General features: G+C 50.9%; 8 protein-coding genes across 8 annotated transcripts; 4 read left to right on the top strand and 4 right to left on the bottom strand.

Moving 5' to 3' along the window:
- Positions 1–166: 166 nt before the first annotated feature.
- Positions 167–1,157, bottom strand: SODALDRAFT_273106 (rheb small monomeric GTPase RhbA; the record flags this gene model as incomplete). The annotated part of the gene is made up of 4 exons (XM_028607876.1): positions 167–406; positions 518–646; positions 758–897; positions 1,106–1,157. The coding sequence occupies 4 exons, from the start codon at positions 1,155–1,157 to the stop codon at positions 167–169; spliced, it is 561 nt and encodes a 186-aa protein (XP_028468701.1).
- A 1,606-nt stretch (positions 1,158–2,763) lies between these two features.
- SODALDRAFT_356916 (hypothetical protein) lies at positions 2,764–5,249 on the bottom strand (the record flags this gene model as incomplete). The annotated part of the gene is made up of 2 exons (XM_028613950.1): positions 2,764–3,015; positions 3,093–5,249. 2 exons carry the CDS (start codon positions 5,247–5,249, stop codon positions 2,764–2,766), a joined length of 2,409 nt encoding a protein of 802 aa, XP_028468702.1.
- A 688-nt stretch (positions 5,250–5,937) lies between these two features.
- SODALDRAFT_330623 (uracil phosphoribosyltransferase) lies at positions 5,938–7,578 on the top strand. The gene is made up of 6 exons (XM_028611249.1): positions 5,938–6,369; positions 6,469–6,827; positions 6,887–7,041; positions 7,096–7,112; positions 7,169–7,238; positions 7,326–7,578. Exons 1-5 carry the CDS (start codon positions 6,203–6,205, stop codon positions 7,218–7,220), a joined length of 750 nt encoding a protein of 249 aa, XP_028468703.1. The 5' UTR covers positions 5,938–6,202; the 3' UTR covers positions 7,221–7,238; positions 7,326–7,578.
- Positions 7,324–8,256, bottom strand: SODALDRAFT_330624 (Elf1-domain-containing protein). The gene is made up of 3 exons (XM_028611250.1): positions 7,888–8,256; positions 7,628–7,814; positions 7,324–7,569 (listed from the first exon to the last, which is right to left on the bottom strand). The coding sequence occupies exons 1-3, from the start codon at positions 7,930–7,932 to the stop codon at positions 7,439–7,441; spliced, it is 363 nt and encodes a 120-aa protein (XP_028468704.1). The 5' UTR covers positions 7,933–8,256; the 3' UTR covers positions 7,324–7,438.
- A 1,353-nt stretch (positions 8,257–9,609) lies between these two features.
- On the top strand, positions 9,610–12,743 carry SODALDRAFT_107235 (putative GTP cyclohydrolase II). Its single transcript, XM_028606508.1, has 20 exons — positions 9,610–10,048; positions 10,144–10,262; positions 10,326–10,334; positions 10,410–10,413; positions 10,481–10,546; positions 10,606–10,745; positions 10,811–10,854; positions 10,911–10,948; positions 11,010–11,079; positions 11,132–11,171; positions 11,230–11,285; positions 11,357–11,399; positions 11,461–11,543; positions 11,606–11,761; positions 11,824–11,827; positions 11,934–12,096; positions 12,171–12,200; positions 12,277–12,362; positions 12,429–12,498; positions 12,549–12,743. Exons 1-20 carry the CDS (start codon positions 9,717–9,719, stop codon positions 12,562–12,564), a joined length of 1,569 nt encoding a protein of 522 aa, XP_028468705.1. The 5' UTR covers positions 9,610–9,716; the 3' UTR covers positions 12,565–12,743.
- A 1,180-nt stretch (positions 12,744–13,923) lies between these two features.
- On the top strand, positions 13,924–14,570 carry SODALDRAFT_107312 (hypothetical protein). The gene is made up of 2 exons (XM_028606510.1): positions 13,924–14,402; positions 14,476–14,570. The coding sequence occupies exons 1-2, from the start codon at positions 14,066–14,068 to the stop codon at positions 14,559–14,561; spliced, it is 423 nt and encodes a 140-aa protein (XP_028468706.1). The 5' UTR covers positions 13,924–14,065; the 3' UTR covers positions 14,562–14,570.
- Positions 14,571–15,237: 667 nt separating this feature from the next.
- On the top strand, positions 15,238–16,937 carry SODALDRAFT_107409 (40S ribosomal protein S3a-2). The gene is made up of 5 exons (XM_028606511.1): positions 15,238–15,558; positions 15,624–15,708; positions 15,779–15,804; positions 15,946–16,447; positions 16,537–16,937. The coding sequence occupies exons 1-5, from the start codon at positions 15,545–15,547 to the stop codon at positions 16,678–16,680; spliced, it is 771 nt and encodes a 256-aa protein (XP_028468707.1). The 5' UTR covers positions 15,238–15,544; the 3' UTR covers positions 16,681–16,937.
- A 194-nt stretch (positions 16,938–17,131) lies between these two features.
- Positions 17,132–19,077, bottom strand: SODALDRAFT_330632 (abhydrolase domain-containing protein). Its single transcript, XM_028611251.1, has 6 exons — positions 18,581–19,077; positions 18,442–18,481; positions 18,244–18,368; positions 17,966–18,161; positions 17,534–17,840; positions 17,132–17,443 (listed from the first exon to the last, which is right to left on the bottom strand). Exons 1-6 carry the CDS (start codon positions 18,757–18,759, stop codon positions 17,412–17,414), a joined length of 879 nt encoding a protein of 292 aa, XP_028468708.1. The 5' UTR covers positions 18,760–19,077; the 3' UTR covers positions 17,132–17,411.
- Positions 19,078–19,424: the final 347 nt, after the last annotated feature.

A 19,424-nucleotide genomic window follows, 5' to 3' on the forward strand; every position in this document is an offset into this window, starting at 1 on the left:
GCGCGTTTATGCCTTGTTGCTGGAGAGGAAAAGCAACGCCCCCCGAAACATGTAGGTGGGCACAAGGAATAAGCAAAAAGAGAAGCAGAAAAAAAGAAGAAAAAAGGTATGGGAGGTCTGCTGTGACCCTTGTGACCTCATGGCCTGATCTCCTCGCGGTTGCCCATTACATAAGAGAGCACTTGCCCGCCTCGGCGGCCTCGTTGGGGTTCTGCGCCTTTTCGATCTGGGCGATTAGGAGCTCAAAAGCCTTACTGACGTTCTCGTTATAACGCGCGCTCGCCTCAGTCCAGCCACATTGGAACTTGTCTGCCACTTTCTTGGCCTCTTCGGCACTGACTTGTCGTTGGTCGGGTCGCAAGTCGCTTTTGTTGCCAACAATGACAATAGGCACCGAGTCGGTTCCCTAGTAATCGCTGAGGTTAGCAACTGTGAGCGCATTGATATGATATCCTGATACTATGATTGTACCGGATAACCAGGAGACTATTAAGAGTAGCATGCAGAGTATACCTACCAGGTGGTTCAAGATCTTGTCCCGGATAACCTGGACCATCTCAAAAGATGACAGGGACGAAACAGAGTACACCAGCATATAGCCATGGATACCAATAAAATGCTTCGAGTTCAGTATACTGTATTCATCCTAGAAAGCCGCTGTCAGCATCAACCGTCTTAAGAACAAAGATGCTCGCAAATCTTTGTCTCTTTTTCCTCGTGCTCTCTTATATAGGCGCAAAGGAGCGAGATGACATACTTGTCCAGCAGTGTCGACAATTTCCGTTGCAAAATCCTGGCCCTTATACCTGATGGTTTTGCTAAACGTGTTCTCGATGGTTGGGTAGTAGCTGTCCACGAAGTGTCCGTCGACAAACTGAACCGCAAGGGAGGACTTGCCTAAATCGCATAGGTTAGCCGAGTTATGCGTATTTTAGAAACCCAAGAGAAAGAAAGATAGAGATGGGCGTAGGGAGAAGGGAGAAGGGAGAAGGGAGAAGGGAGAAGGGAGAAGGGAGAAGGGGGAGACCCAGCACAGGGAAGTGCATCTGCGACAAGGCCCCAGCCGCAAGTTCAAAAGCAATCGCAGGGTGTTGCAAAGACATACCAACCGAGCGGCTGCCGACAATGGCAATTTTCCTGTTCTTTGGGGTCGGCATTTACACTACTGATCTGGAAATAATACTGGATGTTGTCGTGACTCAAATGTAAGGTAGTAAATGAGTGTTGGCAATCTAGAATGGAATCCCAAACTGCGCCAGGTTATTCGGATACAATAAAGAAATCGTAAAGGAATGGAATGGGAGCGAGATGCCCAAAAGAAGCCACATGCGAAGGGAGTCCAGGTTTGGATCGTAATTAATTGCAGAGTAGGAAACTGCGACCAACTGCCGCAAGCGTTTAGGGAGGTACGTGGGTTACTATACGTACTTCGAGCAGGTTGGCGTGTATCGTGGTCCGATTCACCCCACCTGCCTAATCTAAGTTAAGAGTGGTTCGTTTCCATTACTCAGGTACGTAATTGGAGTATCTAAGGTACCTAGGTAGGTACGGAGTAAGCATGACCATATGACTACGTAATGCTCTGCAGCCCGACACATGCATTCAACTCCTGCCCTGAAGTAGAATGCATCCCAGAGATCTTATGTACATGTATGGCTGGACAAGTTGATCATGAATTGCCGTGATGCAAACATTATGATCATACCAGAAAAAGAAAAAAAGGAAAAGAGAACCCAAGGAGACTTGGCCTGAGAATAACCATTCGTTCCTTGTCAAGAATCTTTGGCTGCTTTAAACCAAGCTGAGACACTGGTTCAGCAGAATCCATGTTTCAACATGCATTCATGCTAATTCGGTACCCTACACATGTAAAGATAAGTTAAAGTCCGTCTCACTCCCATTGGGCTCTCTTTCTACTTGCGTAAAGCTGGTTTCGATTTCTGCGAGATACTGGGATGAATCGAGAGGAAGAGGCCCTATATAGTTCGACGAGGAATAAAATGGGCAGGGAATAGGGGTAAAGGGTTTAAGTGATTCTACTCAGCCAATATCTACTTCGTATATGGATGCAGGGCAGTAATCAATGAACAAAATGGGGGAGGGGCAAGGCTTATATCTCGTCAACAAGCAAATGACTTCTATTAACAGACATCAACCCGTGTCCCTGTGTCATGTGCATTATTTGGGCCTTGGATGTCGTGATTCCCATGACATGTTTCCCCGAAAAGGTGTAACCTGATTCAGAACCGCGTTCGAATATTTGCAGACCATTGTTCATATACTAAGCCTGGAGCCAAACTATGGTGCGCCTTGCCATCTCGCCTGATATCTCTAATAGCCCTGATATCGTCATGTCCACCAAGGGTCGAAGCTACCTAGCCGTCTATCTGATGCATACCCGGGAGGGGGGGTTGTAGGTCAGAGCTCGAACAGAAACTTTTGCTCTAGAGCCAGGACAGAGAAATATCTGTCTACATGATGTTCTAAGACTGTCGACAGACTGACTAGTTATCGGGCTCTGACCGACAACCCCCAACCCCGGGTAGGTACCCTGGTTATCATGGGCCGTGTTTGGCCTGCCATTGCTGCATAATGAGCCAGCGTAAAGGGTATCAAAGTCGAGTCCTCCCATATCGTCATGTTCATATCCATACATCCGTTCCTGTTTCCCAATCCAATGTGCGTCACTACCATGTGCAGACAAACAGCCTCCTCTGATGAAAAACAATACGAATACAAGCAACGTAACGGATACCTCCTTGTCTATCCAGATGTCTTGGCCATAAGCTGGAGATCGTTGATGAGACCCTGCAAGCTGGTCGTCATATCATCCATTGCGGCTTTCTCGTGTAGAGCCAGAAACTCCCGAATCGACGTCAGGAGATATTTGATCCCTTCGCCTTGGCTCTTCGCTTCCATCCTTTGTCGGAAAGCGGAATTCAAGCAGAGGTACCCCAGGAGGATAGCGAGGTATCCATAAGTCACAGCCAGGGATGTCTGTTCAACCGAGTCGGCCTGCTACACTGTTAGTACTGTTCCATCCTAGACCTCTATAAAGAAGAAGAAAAAACACGGCCGTCAACAATACATACGCTTCCGCTCAACTCGTGGTTCTCTAGGTAGACCGAAATTAACGTGTCTAGCGGCGAGGTTTCGCGGTTGAACTCGTCGCCCAAGGATTCCGGCGTCAAGGGGCAGTGCTCCGAGACGTTGATCAGAACTCCTAGAAGCAGCACTAGAGTCCCGTGTACCTCTGTCGAGAACCTTCCCCGCTCGACTGATGCTTGTAATTCCTTGAAGCAGGCCAAACTTGCATTCGCAAGTTTTCGCACTAATGCGCCGGTACCAAACACAACCGCTGATGCCGCATTGTTGTTTGTTGTGTTGAGCGCGAGATGGAGTGCTGACGACCCAATATCCCCGAATTGTGCCAGAGGGAGGTCCAGTATCGTTGATAAGATGGGAGCAACAAGAGGTAAGTATTCGGTATTCCACCGAGTGCGTGATTCTGACTCCATAGCCGCAATGGAGTGGTCCTGAAGCAGGGAGAGGACCATTGCAACGTTCTTCGAAATGTCCTCGTCATGGTCATTCTCAGATTGAGGCCGGTCGTGACCTTCCGCCACTACTGTGAACAACTGGGGCTCCAAGCGCTCAATGATTTTCCGGCTGGCCATTGAGACGTTTCTGCATGATAAAGCAAGCACTTTCAGGGCAATGGTCTTTGGCGACAGCTGGGTGGGCGGCTTTGCATCCCAGACTTCGAGTTGCATCAAGGCAGACCGCAGAACACTTAACGATGTCCTCCCGTTCCTGGAAAGGTTACTCGACTTCTCGCGAGAAATACTGCTGATATCGTCGTCAAGTTTGAGCTGGCTAGCAAAGAGTTCCGGAATGCCGTCGTCGTGCAACTGGTCAAGGAGATGTGGTGCTGAAGAATTAGCCAGCAAGACTAGGAGCGCCGACTGCAATATGAAACCATTAATCACATCGTTTTCGGCCCCTATGCCTCGAAATAGCGTCTCCTTGGATCCGTAACTGGAGAAACGAATAACAAACTTCTTATCGTGGAGCTTGCGTCCTAGTTCGAGGAGAGCCGAACGCCTGGCACGGCCGAGCTGGTTCTGGCCGGGCTGGGGGCTGCCAATGCGTTCAAACAAGTCGCTCAATTCATCTGCGAAGCGATGGTTCGCGCCTGCTTGACGTAGCGCATGAAGGCCGAGAATGCCACCCTTCGGTCGAGTTTCCTCGTCGAATTCTTCTTCATCGAATGCGAAAGAATCGAATTTGGCCAGCTTAGCCGGGGGTGTCAGCCCGTGCTGACTGGGTCCTGAATCGGCAAGATCGCGTTCTCCGATGCCCCCGGCATTTTCATCAATATCCTCTCGAATCGTCCGTTGCTGTCCATAGGTAGCCCTCAGCTTCCGTCTCTTCAAGCTTTGTGCGGACTGCGAGCCGGACTTGGACGTTTGATCCCCACTCTTCCGGGGCGTCGATGGGGTGTCGTTTAATGTCAGTAATTCGGGTTGGGATCGAGGTTTCTTATCGACGGACGACTGGCTATCGGCTTCAGGCTCCATTTCCGATTCCGAACTTTCAGCCTCTTGCGCCGCCAACTGATCAATCAGACGGACTTTCGTTGACTTGGGGGCCACCGTCTCTGGCTTCTCTTGCCTGGAGTCCGGCGGAATCGAGCGAGACGGCAATATGCTTTTTCTAGTCAAAATCGGAGGCCGTTTCGTATCATACTCGGTGAGTTGCGGACGGCGTGGAGTTGTGGCCTTGGCGGGTATGGGAGTGGCGCCGCCCGATGAGTCTTCCTGTGGTGGCTTGCGTACTGCGACCATTGAGGGGCCGCCTTTACGATTCAAGTCGGAAGTTTGCCGGCTCGGGATTGACGTTATCGCATCTGTATGTATATTTCGCATGGTATTGGAAGATTCGAGAGACGGGTTCCTCCTAGAGCTTGCAGGTACTGATTCCCTTGCGGGAGGCGTTTTCCTCTTTTTCGCTACTCTACCATCGTCTCCATCAACAACCTCTCCAGGATTCTGGACGGACGGCGAAGCGTTGCTTGAAATTTGAGGTTTCGCGGTGCGAGATGCCGATTGTGATGAACGAATGCTGAGATCGCCGTTAAGGCGAGCGTCGTTAAGCAAAAAGGTGCTTCGAGGTCGTTTACTCGACGTCTTGCCATAGGTCGTGAGCTTTCTCCTCGTGGTCTCGAGGCCCTCCCGGGTGCTCGCCATGATAGTTCAGCAGGCGTGGAGGATGGCAGTAGATAAACAGTCGGCGTGGGGTAGGAACTGAAACCAGAGATTCAGGACAATGGCAGAGGCACGTTGTCCATCGGAAGGAAAGGGATGAGCAAAATGAGCCGCATCAAGAATGCGAAGGTGCCTCTCGTAGTTGTTCTAGAGGTTGGCGATAAGCCACGAAAAGTCTTCATCGAACCCTAACGGGCATTTTTCGCGCTGAAATAGGCTCCTTCGCTCGGAATGGAAATAGACGACTTTTAAGGTAATTGTTTGTGACAAAGAATCAGGTAGGTTGGCTGGCAGTGGAGGTCATCCTTCCCATGGCGCGTTCTTGCGACAACCAGGCACGGCCACAAGGTTCCGTTAGACTACCTAGGTAGGTACGTTGGACTGTACCTAGGTACTTCGTACCATATCCGGACCAAATAGACCCATCACGAGATAAAATGGTAGCTACCTTAGTTCGTACAGTGTGGTGTACAGAGTACTTATGCATAGAAAGATACGAGCATTATTATCAAGTATCTGTCTGTCCCCAAGTCCAAGGAGGTACATACCTTACACTTAGGAATAATTCTGGCGGGCGGCTCCGTGTTATAATTTTGCCTTACTCAGTATGGATACCCCACATCTAGCCGTAAATCCATAGAAGTCCTTTCCTTACAGCTTCAGTGTTATCGGTATTTCTCCACTGTCGTCCAGAATACCAAAGCGAGGAGGCGATTCTATTGGGAACCTCCTCCTCAAGACTCCCATTCAAAAGGAATAAGGGCACGCATAATTCCGTTTGCTGCCATACTTGGTCCTAAGCTTACCGTTGAACTTAGTTCCCCCGGGCTACGTTGTACTTCCCTCGACTTCTTCCGCTATTCTAAGACTGCACCTTTGGACTTGCCTAGCTTACCTACCTCCTCGAAATACCCCTCGCCAACATAGAGACACAAATGGCTTCAACGGAAGCGAAGCCTCAGCAACCGTCCAGACCGGTACAGTGTGTCGGCCCATTATATCGCACGGAAAGCCAAAAGCCTACCGCAACTGTGTCTACCGAGATCAACCTCGACAATGTCACTATCCTCCCCCAGACACCACAGCTGATTGCCCTTCTCACGTACGTCTTCCGAATGACTCGATTACAAGAGACGCTGCTAGCCAGTTTAGCTGCCCTATCCCCTTATACCCGTTTGTTACTTACCGGCCTTTTTTCCAGTATCATCCGCGATAAGAACACCGAGCGTGGCGACTTCATCTTCTATTCAAACAGGATCATCCGTCTCCTGGTCGAGGAGGGCCTGAATCACCTGCCCACCATAGAACATGACGTGACCACTCCGGTCGGACGCACCTATTCTGGTCTCCTATTCCAAGGCAAGATCTGCGGTGTGTCTATTATGCGCGCCGGCGAGGCCATGGAACAAGGCCTACGGGACTGCTGTAGATCTGTTAGAATTGGCAAAATCCTTATTCAGCGCGATGAAGAGACCGCGAAGCCCAAGCTTTTCTACGACAAGCTCCCCGAGGACATTGCCCAGCGCTGGGTCCTGCTCCTTGATCCTATGTTCGCGACTGGCAAGTCTACGTTGTCCCCGGGTTGGACGTTCGGACTATTGCTAATACTCTAGTTCTAGGAGGCTCCGCTATCATGGCTGTCGAGGTTCTCAAGAGCCGCGGTGTTCCTGAGGAACGCATCTTGTTCCTAAACCTCATAGCCAGCCCCGAGGGCATCAGGAACTTTTCGAATAGCTTTCCCAAACTAAGAGTAGTGACTGCGTTTGTGGATGCGGTAAGTGCCATGCGGTGCGCATCGACGAGAAGTCCCATGCTGACTATGATCTAGGGTTTGGATGAGAAGAAGTTCGTTATCTTCAGCCCGCCCAGTCAAGGTCGTCCTTGCTAACTCTACTTCTCAGCTATATCGTCCCAGGCCTTGGCGACTTCGGAGATCGGTTCTACACCATGTAAAATGGCCGCCCTCACTAGGTAAGCAGCTGTGTGCTCCTTGACATTGGGTCGCGTTGGGTCGCGATGGCACATCAAGAACACTTATTGATTCGTAATCGCCCTAAGCCTGCCTAGAGCTCCGTCCGTAACCCTCTTATGTACAATGGGCACTTTTCGCTCAGTAGAAACCCAGAAAGAAAACGGCAAAGCCACGTATCGCGTGGCATAACATGGCATGGTTAAAACTCGTCGTCGTCGCCCACGATTCCATCCTCGTCCTGTTCCTCTACTGTCCGTCCGACTCGTCGTGTTCCCGTGCTGCGACCGTATCCGCTTGCAGACGCTTCCTTCTGCTGGTTCGATACATGATCTGTAGCATATTAGCGCCTGGGCCATGGATCCCCAGAAAGAGTGTGTGACGGCCATACCGGCAGCATCGACCCATTCCGAGTAGACATCAACAGGTGCCGATAAATAGTTGATACTACACTGGAATGACTGGCCGCAGACCTTGCATGACAGCGTTCCAACGCCGGATTTCTTGTCGACCTTCGGCTTGACGGCGTCTTCGTGGTTGCAGAACAGGCAGGGGAACGAGTCGGGAAGAGGATCTTTCTGCAGCACGGATATACATCAGTCAGAGTTTGCGCAAAAGCAAATGTGAATCGTAGGAAAGGATGCAACAAACCTTTTTGGGGCCCTGGGGCTTCCTGGAGCTCTTGCGCTTACCCATTGCGTTCGTGATTAATTGACTGAACTGCGCTCACTCGATCGGTCTTCGGTAGCAGGAACAGCTTATGCAGGTAATGACAAGCCCCCGGGCACGTGGAAGTGCTGCAAAGGTTTGTGGTCTTGAGGCCTTAATGTATGAAAGAGTCGCGACACAGTAATATGGTATATTGGAGCAGTAGAGATCTGATGTTCCGCGAAACCTTTTGATTCTGTTAAAAGTTGCTGGTACAGAAATATCTGGTAGGTGCAGCCGCAGGCTTTCTTTCTCAGGGTCGCGCTTGCGACTTTCAACACAGTAGGTAATTAATTAGATGCTGCATTCAGTCAATGGTGGGCTTTACTTCCGTCTGGTAGGTGCACGTGCCATTCCAAAAATGGAACGCGGGGTACCTGTACTGGCCTGTCCATAAGGTAGTACTTACATAATCAAAGATGCTTATAATTAACAAGAAGGCAGGAGTATATAATCTTATTAACATACTTCTTTGTATTAGAGTACCTTATATTTATAGCGCCTCCTTTAAAACGTCTCTTTGAGGTCCCATTCGAATATCTCCATTATTAGAATGTCTTACCTAGAATATCCTTTAAGGTCCCGGATGGAAGTATGTCTACCCCTGGCCACTTAATTACCTTATATGCCATGGGTGTGTAATGACGTAAGGCTCTTTTGGGCTATGTCCGAGCCTCTACGGAGTACACGGCAATGAATGGCCTGACCAGGGCGTCTACCTTGGACTTCACCGCTTGATACCATACACACCATAACTCCTACTGGGGGTACCTGAGCTTGGGATTGGGTGGCCGTATGAAGTTCGTATAATTTCCCCTAACCACTACCTACCTAATAGAGGCAGCCCACCTCCCGTCAGTATTGGGGCCAGATAGGACAGAGTGCTTCATAATACGAATACAGCACTGCCCCAACCGCCTCTGCATCAAGCTAAAGCCAACAACAGCAAAGGAGCATTTCTCACTATGTAATGCTGTGAAGAATAATATTACCACGAATCCCTTAGTATCAATATTCGAAAATTTAAGCAGAAGTATCGACTTCTAGGTCCGAAGATGGCAATACAGTTTAATGGAGGTTATTAAAAGCTACCTATATCTCGGTACCTAGGAATGTTGCCATCTTACTCAGACACTATCGGGAACCAGGCAGACACATGACCTGAGGGCGGGGTTTCGCTGATGCTATCAGCGACATTCCCTTCCTACATATGTTACTGCTTCGTAAGGTATGCGTCCACACAATTCAAGGTACCGGGGCAAGTGATACGAAGTATCGTTTGCCAGGCACGGCCTTTCTTATCTGGTCGGTCCATCTGGTCCAGCTACCTTATCTGTACTCCGTACCAGCCATTCTCCATCCCCGTTGGGTGTCAGGTTGGGCCGGCTGGCCTCGTGTTTACATGCAAGTTCCGGCCTCCAGAGCGTCAAATAATACTTCGTCTTCGTTGGACATTCAGTGGATATTGTTGTCATTTCTTTCCCTTCCACACTTCCTATCTTCGTCCAGATCGCGATCCCCTACATTACATGGACGGCGCTGCATTAGCTCTCTGTGACAATTACTGAATTGTTGGATTGAGTTCCTGTGTCCCTGTGCTCGTCTGCTCTCATATTCGTGTTCCTCGACCACCCACTCCGACTCTCCACCTGATCTCGAGATTATTTTGGTTACTCGTAACCAAGTGACCTGAACTCGTGCAATATATCTATCCTTCGCTGCGAAACCTCCTGAACCTTACTCGTTCTCCCAAGAGTGAAATTGCTGACGCCATGTCTGATTCAAACCATCCGGTGTCAAACCTCGGCACGATGTCTGAAGTGCTGGAGGCCCTGAAATCGATTCAGCAAACTCAGACGACCATGGCAGCTGCCATCGAGTCCCTCTCTCACCAGCGTCAAGGAAGTCTCTCCGGCTCCGCAGAGGCCTCAACGCCTAGTATCCTCGAGCCCAGTCTGGCAGACAAGGATAATGGAGGCCAGTCGAGTGTCCCGACCGGGCTCTCGGAGCAGCAGAGCTCATCGGAAGAGCTGTCTTTGCAAGCCCCAGCCACACCGTCGTCCCCTAGCCAGAAATCGGCCTTTACTTCCCGCATCATTCTTACGTGTGTCTCCCGTTCTCCCTCCCACGGCCTCGCGGAACGCTGCCGGCCCTCAGTCTAATTCCCCACGTCGGCCTAGCTGACATTTCTGTTGGCAGCACGTATCCCAAACAACTCGGGATCAATCCCCTCCCCATGAACTGGGGCCATCCTGATGCCCAGACCCGAGGGCCTGTCGTTGTCTCTCGATCGTCATCGACCGTCAGGAGACGTAACGGTGAGATGAACCCTAAGTTCCGGTTGTGATTTGTGTGTGCTAATGTAGTCGCGTCACAACCAGCTGTCGGAGGTAAGTTCCAGACACTCTTACCCCCTTTCTGAAAATACCCTCCTAGAACGTGTGCTGATCATCCCAACTCTGCAGCCCAGTAAGACATATTCCAACCACCATCATCAGGTTCCCTTACTGGCAAGCGGCATACTGATGATTGGCAGTGGTGGATCGTATTCCATCTATTATGCCCTGGCGGTAGCGAGCAAGCAACTCAGCTTGGAGCATAGGTAGGATATGACCACCTCGTATACACTGCAGTTTCCCTGCTTATACACGTGACTATCAGGCCTGACTTTACCAACACGGAGCCCGCTGCGCGTATTGGGCCCTTTCCTCAGTGGGGAGATGCAAAGAAGATTGTAGCCATGGACCCATGGGGTCATCTTGCGCCCTGGCTCTTCAAGGACACTGTCGAGAAGGAGAATGGTACGCCATGTTCTGTCTTTCTCCAGGCCGTGACAGTCAACACCATATGCTTACAGGAGCTGTAGTCGATATTCGACCAACTATTGCCATCACCAAGGCGCATATGAAGGTCCGTGACTGGGACGAGGTACAAGTTATAGATGACTCGGCTGACATTCACAACAGCTCCCGGAACTCGCAGACAGCGTAAGGAGTGGTCGACTGTAAGTGAACTTATCTATCCATGATATGGGATCCATAGCCGGCTTCTGACAAACCGCGAAGAGTGCCAGACGGCAAAGTGTGTCTTAACGAGTCGGGCGAACTGGCCGTCACCAAGTTCGCTGTTGAGCCTGTGCGTGTCCTCCAACCTTTCCTGGCTGTCAAGGCTACTAACCGCTTGGAAGGTCTGGTATCTGCCTGGCGTGGCGGAACGATTCGGCATCGGTTAGTTTAGCAATTGTGCTATTGCATCTCACCACGAGTCGCTGCTGATACAAGACAGACGAAGGAATGCTGCGACGGTCATTGTTCGAGCATACGGGAGGAAGCTATCCCGAGGTTGGTAGAGGCCAGAGGCCTTCGGCGAAATACTTTTTCTTCCCCTTAACAGTGTTGCTAACGATGAGCAGCTGATTACCCGCGGGGATATTAAAGTTTTTCTTCCTCCCATCGGTACGTGGTTTACCACACACGCTGCCTTTTCTGTGGGAGAGACTGCTTACCTCGCCTATAGGTGGTCTCACCGTGTACTGCTTCGGTGACCCCGCGAAGATGTCGGATGAATCGGTCAGACTAGCATTGCGTGTTCATGACGAGGTTCGCTTCGCCCCTTAAGCTTGGCCTTCCATTCGGTTCATGTCTCTTACACCGCGTAACAGTGCAACGGCAGTGATGTCTTTGGTTCCGACATCTGTACCTGTCGCCCGTACCTCATTTTCGGCATCGAGGAGGCCGTTAAAGAAGCCCAAAACGGCGGCAGCGGTGTTGTCATTTACTTCCGAAAGGAGGGGAGGGCGCTCGGGGAGGTCACCAAGGTGAGAAGGATTGAGAGTGACGGTTGATTTGCTGACATCAGGGCGCTAATGAACGTCAATAGTACCGTACGTCCGTTCGATGCAGTCGAACTGGGACTTTTGCCCAGTATACCTTCGAGAAATCGCAGGGTAACACCAGGATGGCATCGAGTTTTGGCTGACAAGTGATTAGTTGTCTACAATGCCCGCAAAAGAGGCGAGGACCGCGCGTCCGACTACTTTCGAAGGACAGAAAATATTGCCGGTGTAAAGGACATGCGATTCCAGGCCCTCATGCCAGACATTCTTCACTGGCTGGGGATTAAAAAGATCGACAGGATGCTGAGCATGAGCAAGTGAGTCTCGACTTTGCTACTCACTAACGACATTCCGTCATGTGCAATCCCAACTAATCATCTTACTCTCGTAGCATGAAGCACGACGCTATCGTTGGTCAAGGGTATACTCCATACGCAACCCGTGTTCCCTGAAGATCGATCAGGCATGTCGACAAGGCACTGACATGAGAGCGGCAGAATCCCCATCCACGAGCGGGTTGAACTTCCAGAGGAGCTGATCCCAGAAGACTCGAGAGTCGAGATCGACGCTAAGATCACCGCAGGTTGGTATTCGTAGAGATCTAACCCCCTCCCTCACGTAGTCAGGAGAGCTAACCTCTGGCTTCCAGGATATTTCACCGCTGGAAAGAGAATGACAGAGGAGGAACTGAAGGCCGTGCAGGGCAGACTCTGGGAGGAGTATGTCGATCCCCAAAATTCCCGCTTCCCTGGATTGATGTACGTCCCAGGACGTGGCAGAGCTAACAGGAACCTTGGTGTAGTATCGACCACTAGACACACCATCCATGCACGCGAAGGTCTAGACGGTGGTCGGAAACGGGTAACTTGTTGCAATTGGCAAGGATTTTCTCCTGGGCCAACGCCATCGACATTTCCAAGGCGTCTACTGTGCGGGGTGAGTAGCGAGATAGCACCGTGGGGTACGGACGGTCCGTGTTGGAGAGGCATTACGTGTACCTTAGGTACATACATACACTTATTCGACAAGGCCCGTGCGATAACCGTCTGGAACAGAGGAGCTACAACGTAAATTACCTACCTTACCAACCTTAGGTACCTTAAGGTAAGGTACCTTAACTACCGGTAGACAAGTACCTGCACATGTATTCCGTACTTTGTACCCGGTACCTCATCGACCGTTACGAATATGGCCAATCCTGGACTGAATCGTGGCTCGCCTCCGAGTCGATAAAACCCCTGATTAATTACCTACATAGTAGTAGGCATCTCAGGGTTCACCGGGTTGCCGAATCTCGTCCGTCCGTCAAGGTCAGGTGCCGTGACATGCATAGATCCGATAGATCTGATGAGATGACTTCTACAACGTAATTCCACGGAAGGGGGAGGACGGGAAGGGGAGGACGGGAAAGAAAGGACAGGAAGGACGGTCGGTAGTGCAATAGGGGAAGGAAAGCTTACTCCGTACCTTAAGGTAGACAAAGCGGATGTAACGATGGACTCGTATCCGTACTCCGTATAGTACCTAGGTACCTAAGGTAAGGTAAGGTACATTTCTAGGTACTTCAGCTCAAGGCGGAGTTACGTATTCATTCGTGCGTGCTCCGTATTGCCTTGTGCGGTACTACAATGTACCTTTTAGGTAGGTAGGACTTGACCACCTTACGGCCCGGATTCCATCAGGATGATTGGGTGTGGCAAAGCGGCGGTGAGATTGGCCGGTGAAACTGCCACCCCACACAGTTGCATCAGGCGCGACGCTGGGGCTGCAGAATCCTCGTGTGTGAATGCCTAAAAGTTGAGAGTCTGAACCCATACAACGTCAGCCACATATCCCGGTAAACCCAACGAAGTCATCAGGCACCACATGCGTGGCCAAGTCGACCTGGGCCCCAGGGGTGCTACAACTGGCCGGGTGTCTCCTCCATCTAGACCAGGCCCGAGACTCAACACGCCATGCAAGTGGTGGATCGATGGGGACCGGACCTGGCCAGGATGTTTGATAATAACTTGCTGCGACACCCCGTCATAGAAAGTAAAAAAAGGAAAATAAAAAAAGGGAGAAAAGCATGATTGAAGAGTGTCAGATATCTCCCACTCGCCTCAACCGAGCAATGAAGTTTCTGCTAGCACAAGGCAACAAACGGCCATTTCGCAAGAAGTCCAACCTGCAACAGTGAACGGTGATTAGCCGTTCAACACATATTTAGAGCAATCACCACTACGTGCCTCGATCAGCGCGTCGTCTGCTACCAACTCCTCAGCCAACTTCCTTCAGCAGAACGACATGGGCCGAAGAAACTCATCACCGCGGACCACCGAGGAGCGTGGCCGCCGGCCAAACCTTCGCTCCTGTGCCACCGAGCCCTCAATTACCGCGTCCAACGTCAGCCGGGGCGCTCTCGCCTTCCCTCACTCGGCGCACCGAGCTGCCGACCTGCTTACTCGGGTCGCTATCTTCACATCACCCGGCGGCATCGCAGACCTGCCTTCCCGGGACGTCCCATCACCTTCTTCCGTGTCCAGCCGCGGCTCAGCCGAATCCTTTGTCCGTTCCAGGGCCGTCGACATGCCTTCAACACCTCCAAGACATGAGGGCGCACTGGATGGCAGTCCTGCCTCTGGTTAGTCGACAACATTGTTTTATTCCCCCACGATTGACGTGCATTGGCTGACGTCCTGCCTCCCACTCCACAGTCGACTCCGGAAGCTACTTCAGCTTTCCCAGTCTTGATGAATGGGAAGGTGACAAAGTAGACGAGGAGAACGCAGGTTTCTCCTAATGAGCTGAGACTACCTGTTATGTAATGAGTATATGAGTTACGATAAGGCGCATGGCGGATAGGACTTGATTTTTCTTCATTTCTCTTTTCTGGTTTGGTTTCTTGTTCGTTTGACGGCGTCCAGGGGGCCTGAAAACTGGGCGGCACAAATTCTTATACAAGCCGGGGACATTGGTTATGGGGAGGACTAAACTACTACGGCGTTCTAGGGTAATTTGGGCGCCCAGTGCTATAGGGTCGCGCCCCGTCGGAAGGGCATGTATCAACAGGGAGAAACAACGACAGATGGAGGACCGGCATGACAGTCGTTTTAACAACGCCTTCAAACGAAGAGCTGGTTGCAGTTCATTTGTACAATTTACATACATATCCAGGAAGCATTGAGTTGCATGATAATCATCTTTAGCAAGAAATACTGTGTACCGATGATGCTTCTTATTATTGGGAATATTTGCACGAGCATCGCCTAACCGCCAGGATTGGTTGCCCTCCTTTGCTTTCCGCTTCTGTTGGGAGAGTTGGACTCTGAACTGCGGATTTTAGACAAGACACAGAGCATCAGGATGCATTACGAGGCTGTACCATTCTGGCGGCGCCGTTACAGGGTGGCAATTCAAGCTCTTGCCAGCTTCTCCCCGACTTTTCGTGAGAGGCTCACGTGACTCATAATCCTAACCAGCTTGGAGGCTGTAGTGTACAAGGTGTAAAGTTTCTTGAGATGTGCTGGCCTTGCACACAAGTTTCTGGACACTGTAACCCCAGGCATTCTTGTGTCCATATACAGTGTTAATTAAGGTACCTTATGGTGGGAAAGCAGCCTTTCTTAACATTAACTCGGACCCAGCCCGCTTATGTAATATTGTCCGCACTCGCTAAGATTTTCGGCCACAAACCTGCGCAGGAATTTGCCCAAAAAATCACTGCACCCCTCCACCCTTCTTCATCACACCCAACGTTCGTCTCTTAGTCGACAACTCGTCAAGATGGCTGTTGGAAAGTAAGGAATATAACGTTCTCTTGAGATACAATTGACAGAGCGCTGACATTAGTGCTTCTACGCAGGAACAAGAGATTGTCCAAGGGCAAGAAGGGCCTCAAGAAGAAGACGGTCGACCCCTTCTCCCGCAAGGACTGGTACCAGATCAAGGTATTTCATCGCGTTACGTGCTGCGCTCTAACTTTGGACAACCGTCTGACTTGCAATCTTCTTTCTGCAGGCTCCTGCCCCCTTCGCCATCCGAGAGTGAGTCGATTCCAATGCGAAATTCCGACGCCAAGTTCTCAGCACACGAAAACATCAAGAATATAACCAGAAAAGAAACAAAAGTCGAGAGCGTTGCATTCATCGAAAGCGGATTGGCTGACAATTGTATCAAACTCTTAGTGTCGGCAAGACCCTCGTCAACCGGACCACTGGTCTGAAGAACGCCAACGATGCGCTGAAGGGCCGGATTCTGGAGGTCTCTCTCGCCGACCTCCAGAAGGATGAGGACCACGCTTTCCGCAAGGTCAAGCTCAGGGTGGACGAGATCCAGGGCAAGAACTGCCTGACCAACTTCCACGGTCTCGACTTCACCTCCGACAAGCTCCGCTCCCTCGTCCGCAAGTGGCAGACCCTCATTGAGGCCAACGTCACCGTCAAGACCACCGACGACTACCTCCTCAGACTCTTCGCCATCGGCTTCACCCGCCGCAGGCCGAACCAGGTCAAGAAGACCACCTACGCCGCTTCTTCTCAGATTCGCGCCATCCGCCGCAAGATGGTCGAGATCATCCAGCGGGAGGCCGCCTCGTGCAGCTTGACCCAGCTCACCAACAAGCTCATCCCCGAGGTCATTGGCCGTGAGATCGAGAAGTCGACTCAGGGCATCTACCCGCTCCAGAATGTCAGTAGTTCTTCCCAGGCTAGCTGCATTGGTAGCAGAATGGACATGACCACCCGGCGTTTTCATGCTAACGCGTTCGCGTCCCACAGGTTCACATCCGCAAGGTCAAGCTTCTCAAGCAGCCCAAGTTCGACCTCGGCGCCCTCATGGCTCTCCACGGCGAGTCCGTCACTGATGAGCAGGGTCAAAAGATTGAGCGGGAATTCAAGGAGCGCGTCCTTGAGGAGGTGTAAAAGAATTGGGCGAAGAGATTGATCATGACACGGATGGAGGGAACGAGGGATCGGCAGCTGGGAGACAACATTTTGGCTCTTTTAGGCCGGCATTCAGGCTTCGGCATCGCTTTTTCAGTCGTTGCACATGGCGTACCATACAGGCGGCTGCGGGTCTAGGTTACCTCAAAATGGTAAAGGTTAAAAACTACGTCTGGCCCCATACCGTGTGATGGTGTGATGGATTGAGAGCTCCATGCGCATTGAAGGCTGGTACGCCGGTATGATACGCCTTTTTACACACCTCAACGGACGTGACTTGGACGTCAAGGTACCTGATGCCTAGTCTCGGGGCTTTTCCCCGTTGGCGCATCTAGGAGGGTAATAGTTAAGGTGGCATGGAGCAGTTCGTTAGTGTCTCCAAAGACATCGCCATTCCTCGTCTTCTTAAGATATCCTGCCTTCAATCCGTGATCAAGTCGACGAGCGCACTCTCGTTGAGTAAGGGTCAAGTATCACGAAACACAAGTGCCCCTAATGTTCAGCTCCCATAAAGTAACAATTGCAACCATCTAGCCGAACATGTCTATCCAGACAAGAGAAGCCGTGATATTGAGCACTATGACACAGAGCCCCCGGTCTATATTCTAAGTCTAATTGAACAAGTAATAAATGACAATGCGAAGACAACATCCAGTCCTTGAGAAGCGGGGAAGGTAATAGGTAATGGCAAGATGGCGAATATTGTGTCTCTAATACGGGTTCCTTAAGAATTCGAGCACGGCTACCGATGAGGCGAGAACAGGTCAGACAGACGCCTTTACAGCGGAAAAAGTCACTACTGCGAGAGATGGGAACAGATGTCTTCACGCACCTTCCCGGAAAGCCTCGGGGTTCTCGGATATGAGCCAGTGCCCAGCCTTGACGTCGACTAGGCGGAACTTGGGGAAGAACTGGCCGATGAGAGGCAAGACGTCGTCGGCGACGTACTTGCTCTCGGTGCCGCGGATGAAGAGGGCGGGCTTCTCGAAGCGGACGGCGTTGGGGTCCTTGCAGGGGAAGTCGCCCATGTTCGTGAGGGAGCGGCCGAGGATGTCGAGAGGAACGCGGAACTTCTGCTGTGGGCTATTCCGATCCGGCCGGTGGAGGTTCCCAAGGAGGAATTGGCGGATGGGGAGGGACTGTTGGGGGAAGAGGTTCAGCCACGAGGTTGACCATTAGGGGTACGGCTTGGGTCAACCGCGAAGGGGTAGTCTTTGCAAGGTGGTGAAGCAGAATAAGAAGACGGGATATAAAAGTCACTTACCGGTTCATAGTCCTTAAGGATGGCATCGGCATCGGCTTGGCGGGTGACACCGGCGTTGTCAATCTGTTTCATCCCCCTCACGTACTTTGCAAAGTCTGTGCTGAGAATGGCGTCGACGGGGGCATTGTCGACTGAAATGATATCTCGGACCAGGTCGGGAGACTTGAGCGCGAGGGTCATGGCTGTCTTAGCGCCCCTGGCCAGAGAGAGCGAAGGAGAGGCAATGAGTTGATACGATCGAACCAAGATGAGAATATCCCTGCGAATGCCTAACTTACATGGAGTGACCGATAACGGTTGGCTCCTTCACATTATGCTGGGATAGGAAGCGAGCAACGTCCTCGGCCATGGAGAGATAGTCATGCTGTTTGTGATGTGGAGACTCTCCGTGGTTTCTCAAATCCTTGTGTGATGAATCACCTGGTCAGTATGCTGTTTACCTTTTGGAAAAGCAAGAGAAAAGGCCAGAACAATACCAAGGCATAAACAGGCCGACTGAGATCACGGGCGAGCGCTCTGTGAAGTTCCGAGATGTGTAAGCATGAGGTACCTGATCGATCCCCGTCGTTCAAACATCGCAGGTCGGTGGGCTTGTTGAAAGGAGGTCAAGCTCACTTGCTAATGCTGCGGTTGTTCTTTTTAGAGCCGAATAGACCGTGAAGAAAGAGGATAGGTGGACCGGCCGGTTGTGTTGTCTTTGAGCCGGATGGTTCATGTAGTTCGTAGGCCAAGGGGAGAGCTGTGTCGGTGCTCATAGGGCGACATTTTGAGAAAGTGTTTGCCAGGACGGGCATGTTCGGTATCCTCCGACCAAGGAAGGGTCTGACAAAGCGGCAGGATGCCATGGCGTTATAGTCTAGAGGCAGGAAAGTGTGACGATGCGTTTGATGGGTCGGGATTTTTCAAAGGTTCCGGTAACTGGTATGAGAATGCGAAGTCGAGTTCTCAAGGCTGTGATACTCATTCGCTTCAGTTTCAGCAATTCTCAATTGACGACATGTATGTCATTGGTGGCCCGTGCGCTAAAACACCTTGCTCGACACGAAGTTGAAGAAAGTCCTTTCGCACACTGACAACGGCAGGGATTTGCTAATGAATGCAATCAATTACTTTGCCATTATTATTCACCGGAGTTACAAAAAATAAAGGCTACTCAGCATAATGAATCAGTTTGTGGTAATATGGCTCTGCTCTGTGCCAAAGGTTGCACTCAATGGCCCATGTTAAAATGTACGTCTTGCTTGCATAAGGTACTTACCTAAGGTAGGTAGGTATTGTAGGAATGCTAGGAAATGGGCACGAACGTTCAAGGGGCTGGTGCAAACACTCAACAAGGTGTTGAGGTATCATCTGATTAAACAACAGCAAAATTATTAAAATCCAAGATGATCAAAATTGCGTTCGGTCGCTGGTTGGTCGTACCCGGATTATCTCCTTGCTGTGCCAATATCAAGCAAAG

This window comes from Sodiomyces alkalinus (genome assembly GCF_003711515.1).
Source record: "Sodiomyces alkalinus F11 unplaced genomic scaffold SODALscaffold_2, whole genome shotgun sequence".
In the NCBI taxonomy this organism is placed as follows: Eukaryota; Fungi; Ascomycota; class Sordariomycetes; order Glomerellales; family Plectosphaerellaceae; genus Sodiomyces; species Sodiomyces alkalinus.